This window comes from Manihot esculenta, chromosome 3 (genome assembly GCF_001659605.2).
Source record: "Manihot esculenta cultivar AM560-2 chromosome 3, M.esculenta_v8, whole genome shotgun sequence".
NCBI classification, from domain to species: Eukaryota; Viridiplantae; Streptophyta; class Magnoliopsida; order Malpighiales; family Euphorbiaceae; genus Manihot; species Manihot esculenta.
The window spans coordinates 22,595,064-22,614,908 of record NC_035163.2 but is presented as its reverse complement, the minus strand read 5'-3'; the positions used below and the strand labels follow the sequence as shown (position 1 = coordinate 22,614,908).

The window sequence follows — 19,845 nt, the reverse complement described above, 5'->3', positions numbered from 1 at the left end:
ATTTATAAATGAAATCATACATAGTTTTTATAACAATTTATTTCTTATGAAGGAATAAGTTTTAATGCCTAGGCAAACTAAATATATAAATTACAAATTAAAGAGATAGAAGATAATTTTAAATTATTACTATAAATAAACAAATAATTTATAAAAAATTTATTAAGATTATAAATCTCTGTTTATTTAAAAAAATATTTTTTATAGAAAATATTTTCTACAAAAAATATTTTTTAATAAAATAATTTATTTTTTATTATTAAATTTTAATATAAAAAATAAAATATATTAATAAATTTATATATAAAAGTTTTATTAAAATTTTAAAAAAGTAGAAAATTATTTTATTTTTTTAAAAAATAAATTATTTTATTTAAAATGGTTTAATTTTTCATTTTAAATGCTTTAAAATGTTAAAAAATATATAAAATATTTCCTAAAAAAATAAGGGAGTCCATTTAAGTTCAATTGAATTAATACCTCATTTCAATTGAATTAAGTAAATTCTGATACTTAATCAATTTTTTTAATTTTCAATATATCAAGACATATTATAATAGTTCCATATTAAATATTTTCTCTGTTATTTAAACTCTAAATTTTTTTAATTTTTAATTTATATTAAAATATTTATATTTAATATTCTTTCCATTTTTAAATTTATTAATTTTCAGTTTATATTAAAATATTTTATTATAGTCTTAAATTAAATATTTTATTAACTCTGTAAGGTAAAAAATTATTTTTATAAAATTTATATATTTTTTAAAATATAAAAATTAAATTATTATAAAATACAATTTAAACGACTGAATTATTATAATTTAATAATAAATTTTAACAAAATAATTATTCTCTTAACAAAATAAAATTTTAGAAATTAATTATTCTGTTTAACAGTATAAAATTTCTTTTAGAAAGTAAATTGCATTAAAATTTTTTTTATCATGTTAATATATATAGATAATATAATTTAAATATTTATATTTGTATAGAAAATATTTAATATAAAATTACTATAAATATTTTGATATAAATTAAAAATTAAAAAATTTAAATTTTAAAGATTTAAAATTTATATAGTAATAAAGAAATTAATATAAATCTGTTATAAAATATAAATTATTTAATATTTAAAAAAAATGAGTTAAGTGATAAATTTTCTAAAATTCTAGGAATCATAATATAAATCATATATATATATATATATATATATACACCTTTTTAAAGGTAGGGTAAGGTATTAAAGTTTTTTTTTGTTTGTTTTTTCTAGGTACTACACTTTACAAATCTATGCAATAATTACTAAATTCACCCTATCTATGCAATAATTATTAAATTCACCCTGATCTGAAAACATAATTTTTTTCATATCAGAATTAAAAAAAAAATTCTTTTTTTTTTTTTTTTATCTTTACTAAACAAAGAATCTATATATTCAGCTAGTTTGATTGGCATTTTCTTCAAACTTCTCAGATATTTAAAAAGCTAATTTCTTTCGTTGCTTACCTCAGAGTAAGTTACTTCCTGAAAAATAAAGACTTCCCAAAAAATAAAGAATTTGACCTAAAGACGCCATTCCATAATAGCTGGATTTTTGCAAGAGGCACCATAACAAACATTGGTACATTAAGAGGCATAGCTCAGACTAACAAACCAATTTACTACAGAATTCAAATTTAAAAATTTTAAAATACAAGTGCTCAATTACTACATTTCTGTTGGAGTTCCTCTAGTTTTTGAGATGAAATTTTCAGCTGTTAGGCATCAAAAATTGGAACTACAAGAATTACAATTGTTCAGCAAACCACAAAGCATGTCATTTTGGTATTCTTTTGTACAGCTTGTACAAGCCAAAAACATTCTTCTCTTGCCATAGATGCGGGATGAAAAACGATCTGTACATGGGAGGCGACAGCTCCCTGTCTAGATAAGGATACGCTGCAATAGGCTGAAGTACATATTTTCGAGCAGTCACGATTCACGAAAGGAAATAAATAAAACAGGAGCGAGAAACAGGAGACGGATATAACTGCTTACCTCCCAAGTTGACAAGTCACTTCCGCGTGAAGGGTAAGGTCGATCAAGCTGCAGCTCAACCAGGAAAGTACAGGTTTCAAGATCAAGGAGCTGCACGACGAATGAAGGTGTGTTATTCATTCCATGACACAAAAGTATGAGATGATCATCGAAAGCCATAACTAGTGGACAGGTTAATTACATATTGCTCATCTGCTGCCTTGTTCTTGTTGTTGAAATATGGAGGAGCTGCTGCAGTCCCACCCATGGTCGAATTGAATGGGAGTGGAAGAAGACCTCGAAAACCATCATCAATCCACCGGATTTCACTGATATAATCGGGAACAAAAAATGATGATGGGAAGCGATGCCATTCACTTCCAACACAAAGCACAGAACCTGCAACGTATTGGAACCAATTTAAGACTCGCTTCTTCAAAGGAATTTAAGCCACATTAGTAACACCTTGTACAAATTGAGAACATAAAAAACTAATAACCACTAACAATTGCACTTTATAATAGCAATCACGATCAAGAAAAGACTAGAAGATTAGATGCCACTGGATAATACTATGTACTATTAATAGATTTGAGGATTATTGATTACTGAAATACTGATGCTAGAGAAATGCAATTGCAGTTATCAAATATTTGAGAATAAAAAACAAATAAAAGAACTATTCCAACCTTAGAAAGTTGAACTACAAATAAAAGCGTAAGAATTTTGAGAGAACTGTTATTTGCTTTCCAGGTTTTTCCATTATTCCCAAGTCGGTCCGATATTTTGAAAAGGGTAAATTGTCATTTTTAGCCAAACCTTTACATACTCTTTTCATTTCAGCAATCTTCTTTTTTTGATAATTTTGACCAAATTAAAAAGATTGTTAACAATTTTAGCCAAGAGTCAATTGGAGGTTAGAATTTACTTATGTAGCATAATGAGTCAGAAAAAAAATAATATTTTAATATAAATCCTACCTGTTATAATATGATAAATTCTTATCTTAGCCAAACATTAATGCAAATTGCCAATTTTAGCTAAATTCTTCTATTTTTTTTTATCAATTTTAGCCAAAAGATAAAAAAGAATGTAACAGGAACTGACATGAATCTTCATTTAGCGTAAAAATTAATTTTTTAATGCGGATCCTACTTGAATCAGCTATCCTATCAGGCAAAAAATACATTTTTACTATTGCACCCGCCTCAATATAGTTTGATGCAGTGAATTCAACGATTTACACTAATTTTATACTAATAAATAGGACAGAGATATTTTATTACCATACTAAAATAAGTTTTCTTTTCACTCTAGATTAAAATTGATGCAATTTTATAAATTACTTTTGTAAATAAGTCTCTTATTCTAAATTGATTACTTACAAATATAAAAAATAAGCCTTGTGTTATAACTTATTTTAGCCAAAGAGTAATTACTGCATGAACATGATTTGATTCCATTGAATATAAAAATTTTAGTTAAAATTGAAAAAACAATCGACTAAAATTGTGAAATTGCGTAAAAGATTAGCTAAAACATATAGTTTATCTTTAGTAAGGCGGCCCCCATAATTTTCAATTATATTTTTGCTGACTAAGCATGTCACGTAAGTGTACTTCAACTCCTCAATTTATCTCTAGCTAAAATTATTAATAACCTTTTTAATTTAGCTAAATTTATCAAAGAAAAAAAAGATCGGTTAAAATTGAAAAACAAAATAAAAGTTTGCCTAGAAATGATACTTTACCCTTTTAAAAATACATTATTTACGTCTGATTTTTTATTGTCAACTAAATAGTCCCGCTAGTTAAGCAACTCAAATTAACGAGAGTGAGCAATTGGTAATGAAGATGGTAGGAAGAGGACCCATGTAGAGTGTGATAATGAGGCCAAGCTTGGTGTTGAAGGAGCAGACAATGGGCTCAAGATCGATGATCTGTTGAGCCAAGTGGGGGGTGCTTTGTGTTCACGAGGGTGACGGGTGGCTGGGTTTATGAGGGAGAACATTAGGATGCTGGGTTCATGAGGGAGACTGTTGGGTGGATGAGGGAGAGTGTAATTTTGTATTTTCACGTATGTAATGGAGAGATAGTTAATGGAATCAAACCTCATAAACATAATAATGTAATATTCAAAGAAGAGATGCTGACTCATGAATAACGGCAAAGCCTAGGAACTATATAGTATTTCTCTCAAGAAATTTTGCTAAAACAAGTGTTGTGGAGATAGCACTGTAAGAAAACCTCACCGTCTGCAAATAGAAGGTAAATACAAGACACTCAGAAAAGAATTTATTCATACCTTTTCCAGCATCATCATGGTGCTCCAAGATTTTGTAAACCTCAATAGGAGCACCATAACCATTAACAAGTGAGAATGTACGAGCATGAGATGCACATAATATGAGGCCGAGAAATGCAGGTCTAAGAAATTTGGCTATCTGCACAAAAAAAGTACCTTAAGTTTAATGCTTATAGAAAAGGGAAAATTACTATGTAGTCCCTATGTTATAGGGAAACTCATTAGTTAATCCCTTTAATTTTGAAAAATACATTAAAATGTCTCAGATTTTAAAAATTCTACTAATTAGTCTCTCCATTAATTTTAGCTCTTAAGTATTGTGCAAAAGTCTAAAATACCCTTAATATGGAAGGATTAAATAGTAAACACCAGCTAATAAGTTTTCTCGTTGCACAGTGACTAAATAGTAACACATTTAACGGCTAAAACTAACAGAAAGCCTAAATAGTAAAATTTTTAAAATCTTGGGAATGTGTTAATGTATTTTTTTAAAACTACGGAACCAAGTAACGAGTTTTCCTATAACATACGGACTAAATAGTAAATTTCCATCCAGAAACAAGAACAACAAATAGGAAATGGAAAGAAGCCTACCATTACTATCATAGAATTGTCATAGGGGTTGTATCTATCTCGGAAAAGATCAGGAAAGCTCTCAATGACAGCAGATGCAGCAACACAAACAAGCGGGTATATTGGATAAAGGAACCTGCAACAGTTATCAAATAAAAAAATATACATATTGAGTCCACACTCCTCTGAACTGGACCTTGCACTAGATGAATTAAGTATCCTGTTATCTAGATGAACTAAGATGAACCCTATCGATGAAACAAAAGCATTTTTCTTTTCTAAACTAGATATAACCCTGCGGTAAGATCAAACCAATTTCACATTATGCAAAAGAAATAAGCAAGTTGAATTGTTAGAAATAAAAACAAAAAATATATCATATTCCAAAGCTCCCTCCAGACAAATAATATCGTTGTAGAAGCATTGAGGGATGAATGCAAAGAAATTATGTCAATTGTTAAAGGCACAATGAAGAGCTTATCACAACAAAATGAAAAACGTTTTAGCAGCATTTCCAGTTGTATTAAAACAAAAAAGATAATAATTCCACCACATGTCATCAAATTCATATCAAATAGCAGAGAATTCTTATAAGTCAAAAAGCAAGATTATCAGGTTCATAAGCATTGCCATATAAATTTAAAACTCGGTTATTTGCCACATCACTATGCCTTTATTGGTTACGAAACCACGTCCCATCCCCATGCAATCCACATGGAAAAAAAAAAAAGAGCTCCATAGTCCATAACAAATATGGACACCTTCAACATTATAGAAAAAGAAATAACAAAATACTAGCTATTCATTATTTACCATGTTATTTAATATGCTATTAAATTTTATTTATCTTTTATCAGAGTACTAATTTTTATATCATGTTCTGATGTGTCAATATGTGTGTGTAGTTCTTTATTATGAATCCATAACAACTACATCTTAATAATTGCACTAAAGCATATAGAAAAAATTTCCTGAATCAATTTAGGCAGAATGCATAATTTACCCCTTCATTTCACATGAAAAGTTATTTTACTCCCTCAACTTTAACTTTATCCTATCTACTCTTTCAACTTTCAAACGATGAAATAACTTAATCTCTGCAACTGACATGTGATATTCACGTACTATTACATTATAGGATTAAGTTATTTAATAATTAAAAATTAAAGGGGTGATATGTACATTCTCTCACTTTATAAGGATTAAATTATTCAAAATTTAAAATTTAAATGAGTAAATAAGATAAAAATAAAATTAGAGGTAAAATGACTTTTCATAAAAAGGTGAGGAGGCAAATGAATTTGCCATTCTTTTAACTTATCAATTAAGCATCTATACACATACACACAGAGACATACACATATATACATACATACATACATACATACATACAAATGTTTACATTATATATATATATATATATTTCCATGATTTTTCACCAAGTCATCAATTTGATAATTTTGATTCAATTAATTTTAAAATAATTAAATATGAATTCAATGAGCCAAATAATGAAAGTTTAATTAAATTATTTCAATAAATTCCTTCACAAAAACATCCATTAGGTATTAAAATTATTTATTTAATACATTCATTATATATACTTACAAAAATATATTTCATACCATTATCTGATGAAGCAATTGGAATGATTAAGTTACAATAATTATTTAAAATATATATTTATACTAATATTCATTATCATAAAATAATCACAATATGTATGTGTGTGTATAAAGATAAATACATGTAAAAGAAGCATTTGGATCACTTTCACATAAAAATACAAGGACAAAAAGCACTTTGAAATTAATTCAAAAAATTAAACCTGCTCAAAGTGCAGGCTCACAACTTGTTTAATTTAAATATCAAAATAATCACTCAAATCATAACAGTAATAGTAATTTATAGTAGCGCAACCCCCCCCCCCCAAAACACCACCTTTCATTTATACTCTGAGATTCAAACTCTGGGGCATGAAGTGTTATTCAAACCAATGGATACCCAATTTCTTAACTGTCAATAGCATCTTTTCTTGTTGTTGCTCTGAACAACATCATGTCATTTCAAATCTTCATTTTAGAAAACAACTGTTGGTCCTGTCATACTCACTGTAAACCAAACTGAAGCATTTCAAACTAGCAACCATGTTATTAGTTGTAAATTTATCCATACTTCAAAAAAAGAAAGTACAAATTTACCCTTCTGGCTAATTTTGCTCTCAAATTTAAAGTGAAACCAAGGACTGTGAGGTACAAATAGAGCAACATGGCACAAATAACACAAATAAGGGGTGTAGTTACCTCCAAAATCAGGTTCACCACACCAGATTTTATGGCAACAAATGCAATGTAATTAGCGATACAAAGACCACACACCAAAGAGAATGAGAATCCTAGATATACCAGCACAATTATATCATATGAATAGAGCAGCCTTAACAAGAAAAATATCACAAGCCCAAGCAAGACACAACTCCCCAAATGTAACAAACTTACACAGCAACAAATTTCACCATTTGGTAGAAATAAGTCATTGTTAAGGTCAAACTTTTGAATGGCAAATAAAATTACAGAGTTATCTATTTGAATGAAACATCCCAGTAAGATTTGCATAAAGCATCCAGATCCATATCATTCCTTTATACAAAAAGAAACACAATTCAATAAGGACTTCCAACACCAACAGCATAAATCATACCTTTCTTCTTTGTGGGGCTGCAAGGACATAAATCCTAGCCATATATAAAGTGGTGAGATCACAATTAGCATGTCTGGGGCATACTTTCTTCTTGCAATTGGCAAAAATCCAAGGAAAAGCAATGCGAGAATGAAACAGAAGTTAAAATTGTTGAATCCATTTCTCATATAAAATAATGGCCCTTCAATTCCATACAAGTGGCTCTCACCACCTCCTAAGACATTATATATCAAAAGATTCAAAACAGATGATGTCCACCTTCCGTAGTAGTGATAATCAACAAGTACTGAGAGTACCTGAAGGAATTCAGATTGTAAAATTATAACCAAGAAAAATGTAAATGACATGGGAAATGTCCATTTTAGTCCCTAAAATTGGGGTTTTAATTGTTTGTCAACTGGTCCCAAAGGTTTCAAAACACACATTTATGGAAACAAAAAGTTACAAGTTCCAATTAAGTACTGCTATTGGATATAAACACAAATGTTGAGGATTAATGTGAACTTTGAAATGAATTAAAAGGAGTATTATCTCTTCTACGCCAATTGCTAGATATAGGTAAACACATTATTGCATTGATGCACTTACAAGAAGAGCAATAGAAGTGACTGCACCAGCTAAAAACGTCTGCTTGAATCTTCTAGCCAAAGAGTAGACTGTAACTGGAAGGAAAGCCAAGATTGAGAATGGCCAACCAAGGATTACCCCAACAGCTGCAACAACAACAGCCATTGCAGGTTTTCCAAGAAGAAATAACCCCGAAGAGAGACTCACGGCATACATTGAGAATGAACTTGGCAGAAAACCTGCCAACCAAACCCAGGAAAACAGATATCATAAAAGCTATTGAAGAAAGATTATAAAAAAAAAAAATTCTTATAAGTAGAATATCACAATTAAAAATCATTGTCTTCTGATAATTGGTTAAATGAAACCAGAACAGAAATTCACAACCATAAATACTTGGCCAATTGCTAGCAGCAGCACAAATAGAATAAATAAGATTCAAATTCCATAAAAATAACAAAGCCAGCTCAAAAAGCACCACTCACTTGTACTGGCAAAAAAACAACCACTGGTTAAGCATAGCATTGCAAGCGCATAGGAAGCAAGACGTTTGCCATACTTCCTGGAAAGGGCAACTACCAAGGTAGCATCTGCAATCACAGAAATGAGACCAAGGAAGAGTCTCACTGCATAAAATACTCTCACCTGCGAATAAGAAAAAAAGTATTTAAGTTTACTTGGCAATCACATTTTTAAATTGAAAAAAATAAAGAGAGCACACACTAAAAAAATAAGGAATCATCATCCATCAGGCAAATTTCAAGAAGGCAGAAGCAGGAAATTTTACCTTTTCTTCCCCATTCAACCACGAAGCAGGTAAGCCCACTAGCTCATGGAAATTAATATACAGGTACGACCGAAGTGCAAACTGAGAGCTGCAAGTAAACAAAAACAAAACGCAACCCATCAAATCTTTCAAGCATCAAATAATACCAAATACACTAGAATAACCAAAACCCAACAAGTTTTTCAACTAAATTTGAAGTCGTAATAGCAAAATGAAACACAATATCAACTGCGAAACTACTCCAGCTGTAAAACGAGAGAAGCAAAGAGAAACCAATTCCCATACAATACATAAAAATACCTGTATTCCCAGGTTTGGAATCCAGAATTGTAGAGAAGATAATGGAGAGGCTCCCAATAGTTGAAAACTTCATCGCAGTCATGTATTATGTTAGATGTGGCACTCATGTATCTCAATATTCCCAAAGCTAGCAGAGGCAAGAACCATCCTAACCCCTTATCCTGTTCATCTCCGACACTCGATCTCCGAGGTTTACTAACCTTCGTGTATGGTTCCGACGACGACGAGGTGTTATCAGAAGGCAGGGGACGGCGCTGCCGCGTCGATACAGCCATGGACGATTTACCGGGCGCGAAACGGGCTGCGCAAATGATCCTGAGAGTAAAGAGTGTATTCGGCTGTACACCGTGGAAATTGGTGGGCGATTCCTTCCTTGCTGACGAAGATATACTGTGTACTTCCTTTTTATTTTCAGGAAATTATAATTTAAAACCCATAAATTAGTTTGTGATTAATATTGTCAATATTTTTTTATTTCATTCAAAATTTAAAATTTTAATTTTATATATATCCATAATTTTATCTCCATAGTTTACATAAAATAAAATCAATTTTTAAATGAATATTGTAAGTTTTTTAAATTAAGTTAAACTATAAATAAAAATTGAAATTTTACAAATTCAAAATAATTTCAATATTATTAAATTATAATTTATCCTACAAATTCAACCTTAAATTTTATAACTATTAATAATTTTTTTTTAACATTTTCAAAAGGTTCTTAAAATATTATTAATTTTTTTATTATGTTAAATAGTTTTATTATTTTGAAGTGGCAGTCAAATTTTGTATAAATAACTATTTTAATTTTTGAATGTATTATTATTCATTTATTTTAAAAAATAGATGAAAATATTTTGAGAATTACTAATTCATATAAATGTATTTTATTTTATTTTTAAATTATTAGTCAAATAGTTAAATAGATAAAAGTATTTGCTTTTCTAAAATTTGTGCCTATGACAAATCAAATCCAACACTAATATTATTGTTTTGGAAGAAAATTCAATTGTTAAATCATAAATCAAGCAACTTTAGTTTAATTTCTAAAGTGAAATAGTATTATAATTTTTATTTTTTAAAATTAATATTAATGAAATTATTCATTTTTTAACACATCTAAGTAATACTTAGATTGACAATTATATAAACATTATTTAAAATTTAAAGGTTATAATATAGACATAATTTAACTAAAAAATTAGATTATTTTGTCCAACAATTTAAAAGTTAAGATATAAATTAAAAAAATAATAAAAAATCATATAGGATGATAGGTGATTAAATTAAATTTTGATCAAAATTAATTTTAATTTGTAGCTATCTAAAATAATTATTTAATTATTAAAAATTAAAAAATCAAAATATAGTTATGCTTTTACCAAAAGGTTTAAATTTCTTTATTCAATAAGAAAAAAATAAATGTAAAATAGAGTTGACATATAATATAGTGATAATAATATATTTATTATAATTATCCACATTCATATGAATATTAAGTACAATTAAATTAAAATATAATTATTTTTAAAAATAATATCTAATATTATAAGTTACTAAAATATATTATTGAAAAATAAATTTATGCCAAAATAATGTTAATATAATGTTTTTAATAGTTTTTATCTAACATTCTTTACTTATTATGAATATATTTGTTTGAAATAAATATTATATAATTAGGGCTCCATTTATTTGGAGGGATATAATTTTTTCTTTCGCACTTTCAATATTTGAAATGTTGTGAAAAATTAATTAAATAAAATATTTTTTAATTAAAAGATTCAATTGTTTTTAATGAAAATAACCTATTTTCAAAGAGAATAATTTCTTATTTTTTTATAATTTTATTAATGTTACTGTTTCGAGTATTCGATTTAAATCGAAAAAATTAATTCAACGGAATTAATTAAAATTTTGATTTAATTTTTTTATTTATTTTAATTCGATTTAATTTTTAATTTTAAAATTTTTAATTATTTCAGTTCGATTCGATTTTAATAAAAAAATAGAATTGAATCAATTAATATATTATTTTTAATAATATGAAGAAATTAAATTATTAAAATATTTTAATTAAATTTTAAAATAATAAAAGTAAAGTATAAAAATTAAAAATTTTATTAAAAATTTAAATCGATCAAATCGAATCGAATTGAACTAAATCAAACCAGTTTGATTCGATTTAATTTCTGATCAAAATTAATTCAATTTAATTTCTGATCAAAATCGATTTGATTTAATTTTCATAAATATCAAAATTTCAATTTTCCGTTTATTCAGTTTGATTTGAGTTTAAACCAAACTGACCGATTCCTCACCTGCATTCCGCAACTTGAGACTACTAGTCAAGAAAGAAAAGACCCTACCATTCCATCTTCATATTAACCCACCTTTTACATAAAAACTAAGTCTAATTACTGTATTTGGCCAAAAGATATTGGCTTATTGTGAGGAGGTCTGTATTTAAATTAAAACTAAATGTATTCAAATGCCTCAAGGATTATTAGTATTAAAGCTATGTCGAGCAAAGTTCCAACAAATACACCAAAAACATGATTCAACTTGAAAAAATTTTACAAATGTTTAACCTCAAGGTGGATATTCAAACATAATCCACATAATAACTTTATAATTTCCTTATTTTGGGCAAAACCTCTGATAGAAAGAGAAAGGAAAAGGAAAACAATGCAGAATAATAGAGGTTTTAACCAGTATTCTGCATTCCAGCAGCAATACCTTTCATGGTCAAGATGAGGGTATCCTCCAAACCAGGAGCATACTCACTAGTAGGGTTCAGTTTCACAAGTTCATCAGCTGGTTTGCTTGATTCCATAATTTCCTTGGATATGTGCGGCCGCACAGTCACACTGTAGTTTGGATCTCGGATTCGTTTCAACGTATAGACCTGACAAACATTGAGGGTGGTAATATATGAATCACGTAAGGATAATCTTTGTTTCAAGTACGGGTCCCCTTCAAGGAGATCCTTGTGTCCAGCAATCTGAAATACAAAAACAGATATATAAGTGAATAAAAATTAAAAAATTATTCATATAGCAAACTCTAAGTAGATTGGAAATTGGAAATTAAAATCTTAAGGTATCAATATGTTTGCATCCTATTGGACTTACCTGGAGAAGAAGCTGCTTGGTTTCCTCAAAGTTGGTCCTCAATTTCTTACCAAATGGCCATAGCTCCTCAGAAACAAGTAGTTTGTCGTACAAGGCGGCTATCCCAGGGTCCCCTTTGGCAAACACCATTTCAACCAAATCAATGGTGACCCTAAAGAAAGGCCATTCATTGTACATCTCTTGCAGCATATTGAGATTCTTTTTGTCCTTTTGAGTGACATGTTTAAATGCTGCTCCAAAGCCTAGCCATACTGGGAGATGAAATCTGGTTTGCGTCCAAGCAAAGATCCATGGGATTGCACGGAGAGTCTCAATACCCCCAGTTGGTTTTCGCTTTGATGGACGGCTTCCGATGTTCATCCTACCGTACTCCAATTCTGGTGTGGCCTGCAGTCATAAGCAAAGTGGAGAACTTTTACTAATCCTTACTTTGGTAAACTCCAAATGGAACCAATAAGACAATGAGATGCATGCTTTGCTTACAAGGCGGAAATATTCAACAAATCGTGGTTCCTTGAAGACAATAGAGCGATACTCCTCTGTAGCAACAACAGCCATTTCGTCCATCAGCTTACGCCATTCTGGTTTGGGAGAAACAGGGGGATGCATACCATGCTCCAGAGTGGCAGCTGTGAAACGCTGAAGAGTTCTAAAGCACAAGTGTTCCTCGCCAAATGATTGCTCAATAACTTCACCTTGAACAGTAACACGGAGTGATCCGTGAATTGTGTCTGGTGGCTGAGACAATATAGCAAGATGAGTGGGACCACCCCCTCTTCCAACAGTCCCACCACGACCATGGAACATTGTAAGCTTCACACCGAATTGCTTAGCTACCTTTATAAGCTCTTCTTGAGCCTTATATAACTGCCAGGCTGCAGAGAATCTTCCAGCATCTTTACCAGAATCTGAATAACCAATCATGACTTCTTGCTTTCCATTGATGCGGTTCCTGTACCACTCTACTGAAAAGAGCCGAGACAAAGCAGCAGGAGCAGCATCCAGATCTGCAAGCTTCTCAAACAGAGGAACCACTCTCAATGGCTGCTTCACATGGCATTCACGTTGCAAGAGCTCAACTGCAAGCACATCTGATGGAGCAGTTGCCATAGAAATGATGTATGCTCCAAAGCTATCTGCAGGGAGTTCTGCTATAACATGAAATGTGTCCAACACATCAGCAATTTCCTCAGTTTTTGGAAGATCAGGGCCAAACAAGGGGCGCTTTCCACTGAGTTCGGATAAAAGCCACTCCTGTCGGCGTTCTTCAGACCACTCTCGATAGGAACCAATTTCCAGGTGCTTGGTGATGGCATCCATGACATCAGTGTGTCGGTCTGATTCTTGCCTAATGTCAAGCCTCACTAGTGCAAATCCAAAGGTGGAAACTTGCCTCAAGAAATCAAGTAGGGTTCCGTCAGCAATTGGCCGATCACCACATGAGCATAGTGATCTATAACACAGTTCAAGTGGTTCCAAGAACTGCATGAAATTGGATACAAATCAGTCCCACATCTACTGAAATAACAACAGGCAATTCAATGGTTCTTATTATGACTTAGTAACGCACACTAGCATAAGTAAATCTCAAAATAAACACTAATATACACCTGATCAACATTAGTGAAGGTTCCCTCCTCTGGAATCTCAGAGATCCCATGGGATAACATTTGATGGGAGCGTTCACGGGTCTGGTACAGCTTATCTCTCAGGTCACCAAGAATCACACGGTAGGGTTCACTTGGAGGGATTTGTTTCCAAAATTCTGCACCACAAGCAAACAGAAATGACATCAATATATTATAACTACGCGGTTAAAGTGACCTCCTCATGAGTCTGGAACTTAGAATGAAATATGTGACAATAACAAGGAAACCACAGCCTAACATAAGGATAGTTACATAGCTTAGGCAATTTAGGTAGATTAGAATTTTGAGGCAAATTAAATTTAAGAACTGCTTAGTTCCAATTTACCTATGTAGTGTTTTGCATCTCTCTTTGATGATCTGTGAAGTTCATATGCACGAACACGAAGCTCATCACTGCAACGCCACATGGACAACTTTCCATCGAAATACACAGTAGGCAATTAGCCCCACAATAATGAAAAGCATGCATAAAGGTGAAATGAGCAAAATGACACTGCATAAATAATAAGTACCCTAAAGCTAAAACAGAAATTAAGTACCTCAAACATAAGACCCTCAATTTGGGAATAGTATAGGTTAGCTGCCATCATTCTAGCCAATAAGCAGACATCCCTTGTGACCTCAGGAGTAACCCTTGGATTACCTGCATCTCAGATCACGAAAATGATAAACAGGGGAGGATATATATATATATATATATATATATATATAAAGAGAAAAAAAATATAAAAGAGAAAAAATCTAATGGATAAAAATGGTAATACTAATAGAGAAAGATCACACCATCACGGTCACCACCCATCCAAGAAGAAAATTGAATAAGAGGAGCATTGTAAGGAACTCTTTCATTAATCCCTATGTTCTTCAAAGCAGTGTCAACACGACGCAAGAACTTCGGGACACCCTTCCAGATTGTCTCATGGAAATAACTCATTCCCGCCCTCATCTCATCTTGTGGAGTTGGAGGGGTCCTTCGAATCTCATCTGTACGAAATCCAGCTTGAATCTGCATGAAAAATAAAAGATGGAAAATGAGAAAACAAAATCACCATTCTATTGTTTGAAACAACTTTTAAAATGCTTATGTATTAGACAAATCAATTAGAGAATTTGATGCAGATAAAGAAAGATATTTATAGGTGGCACCTCACGCTGTAAAGCCTCATCAAGCTCCTGCTTATCATCTGGAGTAATGTCTTTGGCATACAATTGTGCCAAGCAATTACGAATCCTGAACAATGAGAACAAAAAAAACAAGACATTGTAAATAATTAGATACCCAGATGCTGTTTTACTAACTTTTTTATGATGAACAAGAAAATTATGGTAGCTACGATGAAATCATCAAAAACAATTCAAAGAAATCACTAGAAATCATAAAAGCAAACCATAGGAATTCCTGAACAAACCTTGCATGCTTTTGAAGCAAAGATCTACGGACTGATTGAGTAGGATGAGCAGTCAAGACAAGATCTACAGTTTGATTCTTCAGTGCATCAAAAACTTCTTCAGGAGACTTCTTCAGATCAACAACTAGCCTCTTGAGAGTTTCTTCAATATCTGATTCAGTTGTTGCAGAGTTCTCATCAGCAAAATCTCCCTTTTTCAACTTTTGCCTTCGACGATATGCAATTTGAACCTCTTCGGCTAAGTTTGCCAAGTTAAGCATATGAGAGAAAGACTTGGCAACAACAATGGAATCCCCAGGATCCAAACTGGTCAAGACCTTTCCAAGCTCCTCAAGTTTGTTGCAGTCATGCTTCCCTTCATACTCAGCAGAAAGCTCATAGCATTCTTGAACCTAAACAAAATTACATATTGACAATAATAAATAGTAAATCATCACAAAAGTTTCAACGAATCCCACTAGTTATTATTTTGCATACAGGAAAACTAGCAATACTCATGCACATATATTTCTATGACAGACACCATAAGCTCTACACTGCAGGATCATGATCACTATATCCTTCTATCTCTCCAATGTGAAGGCTAAATCATTGAAAACAGGAATAACAACATGAACATTAGGTATCCAATCAAAACCTATCAAAATGAAAATATATCTCAACTTTAAACAAATTTAAGAGGATGCCTTCACTAGGCAGTGTGTCAGCAGAACGTAGTACAGAGTGGAAATTTTAGATTATGGTGGTTTTTAGTGATTCTCCCACTAAATAATGTACCCAAGAAACAAAATTGTGATCTGGTTATCATTTGAATCAACAAATCCAGTGATATAAAATCCCCTGAACCCCAAAAAAAATAAAATAAAATAAAAAATCTTAAGCATAATGGATAATTTCACACACACGGGGGAAAATCCATTCTTAGCATTAGAACTTTTCATTCACAATCCCCTGCTAATTAAATTTTATTTGGAAGTGATCGAAATCAGATATAAATATTAATAAAAAATATGGGCCAGACTCGTGAGTTTACCGTTTCCTTGAGATCCTCTCCATGCAAATCTTGAAGAATATCAAGGAACCGATCCAAAAGCAGAGCATCATATTCCACCAATTTGTCATCGTCACTCACTTTCTTAGGAGCCAGAAGCCTAAGCTGTGCATCAATAGATGCCAGCTTCTCAACATTCTTAGGTTGCATTGCGCAGCTCTTGTTTTGCTTCTATCTGTATGAATCACACACGAAAAGGGATTGAAGTAGAAGCAAAATAAACAAACAAAAAGGGAAGAAGAAAAAAAATACCACAAAAGAGAGCAAAATTCACGGATTGGTTTCAAATAATAACAAGAGCAAGAAAAACTGATCATGACCCACTAAAATTGGGCCTGTGAATTCCAGGTTTCCATGCAAAAAAAGCCACGTGTAATGAACAGAAAATGGAGGTTGATATTGAAAAAAACAGAATGCTTACGTATGTGGGGACAGAAAATGATGATTGTTGAAGATACCCCAGATGGAGCAGAGATGGAATCTGGACAAGTGAGTTTGCACAGAGGAGAGAGAGAGAGAGAGAGAGAGAGAGAGAGAGAGAGAGAGAGAGAGAGAGGGAGAGAGAAGACAAGGTTGAGAATGAAAAGAGGAGCTAAGTACGCTATATATGGACGGAGAGAAGCAAAATTTGAGAGACACAGGAGAATAATTTGCGAGCTAACCCTCTCTAAATCTCTTTTATAAAAATCATATAAAAAAATAAATTATTATTAAATATATCAAATTTTAGGAAATTTAGTATTTTGATTCTATTCAAATCATTTAATTAAAATATTTTTATATATTATAAATTTAATATTTTAGTATTTTATAAAAAATTATTAGTAACTTTATTTATATATATTATTTAATTTTTATAATTTTAAATATTTATACTATTTATTTTTTTACTAAAGTTAAAATAATTTAACTAATAATTTTTTTATGAAATGATTAAATAATTTTAAAATAAAAAGAAAATAGTGAATTTTCTTAAAATTTAAAAAATTTCATATTAATTCTCCTAAATAAACAAATTGAATTGTGCCACTATTTTTATAGTTTTTATTAAAGTAAAAATTTTAAGTTAAAAAATTAAAATTCTTTCTATTATCATAATTAACTTTCGTAAAAAACATAAAAATTAATAAAAGAAAATTAATCTTAAATTAAATTCCATTAAATTAATTTTAAATTCGTTCTATTAAATTAAACATAATAAAAACTGAAAAACAATTTTTTTTATATGGTAAGGTTTTTTTTCTCAAATAAATATGGTAAGATAATGCAATGAAAAAATTGAAGTTCCATATTTAAAAAGTAATTATTGACATGGATAGCCACAAATTTAAAAATAATAATAATTTTTTAAAATCAAAAGATATTTTGGCGGATAAATATATAACATAATATTTTAAAATAATAATAATAATAATAATAATAAAACATATATTTTCTTCAAATTAAAAAATAAATAAAAGATTTTTACAAACCTCTTGCCTTGCAGATTCATGGAGACTTTGGAGTCAAAACTTACAAATAGGCGTAACTTTTGTTATTACTTTTACGAGAGAGATAGATGGTGACATGTACAAAACGACATCCTTTTTACAGTTACAGGACCTTTCTTCTGTTTTGTCGTTTTGCTTCTTTCTGTTTTTTGCCAAAGTCCTTTTGCTTCTTTCTTTCTGTCTCTTTATAATTCTGAAGTTCAATGAAAAAAATACCACAAGAATCCTAAATTTTATTTTAAAAATCACATTATATATTTAAATTATTTAAAATTAAAATAAAAATAACCCTATAATTTTAGTCAATAGCTGATGTGAATCCTTTAAGAAGTAAATTTGAATCTAGCCAAGTTTTCTTTTTCCCTCATTTTGTCATTGTTTAAAAAAATTAAAATAAAATTTTAAACTATAATTTCACATGAAGGGCTTAGATATTTTTCTTTCATTCAATAAAAGAAAAATTACTTTTTAATCTCTGAAATTTAACGTAGTTAATATTTTTGTCCCTCTATTTTGGCGACCCAATATTTAAATCCTTCACTTTCTCTTTCGTCCAAATTCGTAATCCTTCCGTCCATTTAAGCCGTTTAGTCAAAAAGTCAAAAATAAGAGATGATAATTTTTTTCAGAAATACCCTTCTCTTAATGTGAAATTCCTATTTTTTTTTTCTCTTTCATGTTTTCTCCAGTTGCAGAAGAAGAAGTTGCAGAAAAGGGTAGGAAGAAGAAGAAGAAAAAGAATAGACATTTGGGTTTGGGTTTAGTGAGGGTTAATTTTATCAATTCACGTGTCTCAAACGGCTATTTTGGACGGAATAACTACGGATTTGAACAGAAAATAAAGTGAGGGACTTAAGTATTGGGTTACCAAAATAAATGAACAAAAGTATTAATTACGTTAAACCTCAGGAACTAAAAAGTAATTTTTCCTTTAATAAATTAATTATATTGATTTCCATGTCAGCATCAACTATCCATAATAGGTTTAAGTAAAATTATTAATTAACATTTTAAATAGGATTTTTAAAAATGACTTCCTCCACTATGTACAACGCAATTAGTACACGTGTCAAACATGCATCGTTGTGCCAAAGAAAATTTATAATTTAATAGCTTAAATATATAATTTAATGACTTATTGATTTAAAAATGCTCTAACTTCACATTTTTCTTCGTTTATAATCTAAATTTTTTATCTTGAGTAAAAATTTTAATTTCTAAATTTATTATAATTATAATAAATTTTAAATTTAATTTGACTAAAAATAATTTTAAAACTATAAAAAAGTGAACCAACAATTAAATTATTCATACATTCAATTATATTTCATTGATACCATATTTTTGTTATACATATATAATAATATATTTTATATTTAATATAATTATAATTATAATTACATTTTTTATTTATTATAAAAAAAATAAATCTATTAAAATAATATAGACAAACATGATAATTTTTAAACTATCACTATTAACTTATAGTTATAATATAAATTAATAATTTATAGTATTCACCTTAAATATATTTTTTATAATATTATATTTTTATATTATATTTAAATTTATTATAAAAATTTAAAAAAATCTAAATTTATTTAAATTGAGAAATTCCACATCACCCATGCATTTTCCACGTTGATTTAAGACTTATAAGCAAGAGGATGAGGGGACCATCTTGAGTCTTTGACTTGCAATTATCAAGGTAGGTAATTGAAGTTGAAGTTAGCAATGTGGGTTTTGATTTGATTTTGTGATGCAGAATATTCTATTTAGATTTCGAAGATTCATTCTTTTTTATATGAATTCAATTTATTTTGAATTTAATAAATTTTTTTTTTATACTAGATTGGTGGTGA

General features: G+C 29.8%; 2 protein-coding genes across 3 annotated transcripts; both read right to left on the bottom strand.

The window, feature by feature from the left end:
* Positions 1-1,643: 1,643 nt before the first annotated feature.
* On the bottom strand, positions 1,644-9,572 carry LOC110611957 (dol-P-Man:Man(6)GlcNAc(2)-PP-Dol alpha-1,2-mannosyltransferase). Its single transcript, XM_021752544.2, has 10 exons — positions 9,251-9,572; positions 8,951-9,038; positions 8,649-8,808; positions 8,185-8,402; positions 7,597-7,892; positions 4,918-5,032; positions 4,324-4,462; positions 2,222-2,418; positions 2,041-2,130; positions 1,644-1,951 (listed from the first exon to the last, which is right to left on the bottom strand). Exons 1-10 carry the CDS (start codon positions 9,523-9,525, stop codon positions 1,820-1,822), a joined length of 1,710 nt encoding a protein of 569 aa, XP_021608236.1. The 5' UTR covers positions 9,526-9,572; the 3' UTR covers positions 1,644-1,819.
* Positions 9,573-11,793: 2,221 nt separating this feature from the next.
* On the bottom strand, positions 11,794-17,067 carry LOC110612300 (phosphoenolpyruvate carboxylase). 2 transcript variants are annotated; one of them, XM_021753048.2, is made up of 11 exons: positions 16,915-17,067; positions 16,476-16,668; positions 15,443-15,834; positions 15,180-15,264; positions 14,817-15,039; positions 14,573-14,676; positions 14,359-14,446; positions 13,995-14,149; positions 12,868-13,866; positions 12,385-12,771; positions 11,794-12,254 (listed from the first exon to the last, which is right to left on the bottom strand). In XM_021753048.2, the coding sequence occupies exons 2-11, from the start codon at positions 16,641-16,643 to the stop codon at positions 11,958-11,960; spliced, it is 2,898 nt and encodes a 965-aa protein (XP_021608740.1). In that variant the 5' UTR covers positions 16,644-16,668; positions 16,915-17,067; the 3' UTR covers positions 11,794-11,957. The 2 variants fall into 2 exon arrangements, with proteins under 2 accessions (XP_021608740.1, XP_021608741.1); XM_021753049.2 differs by lacking the exon at positions 16,915-17,067 and adding an exon at positions 16,746-16,882.
* Positions 17,068-19,845: the final 2,778 nt, after the last annotated feature.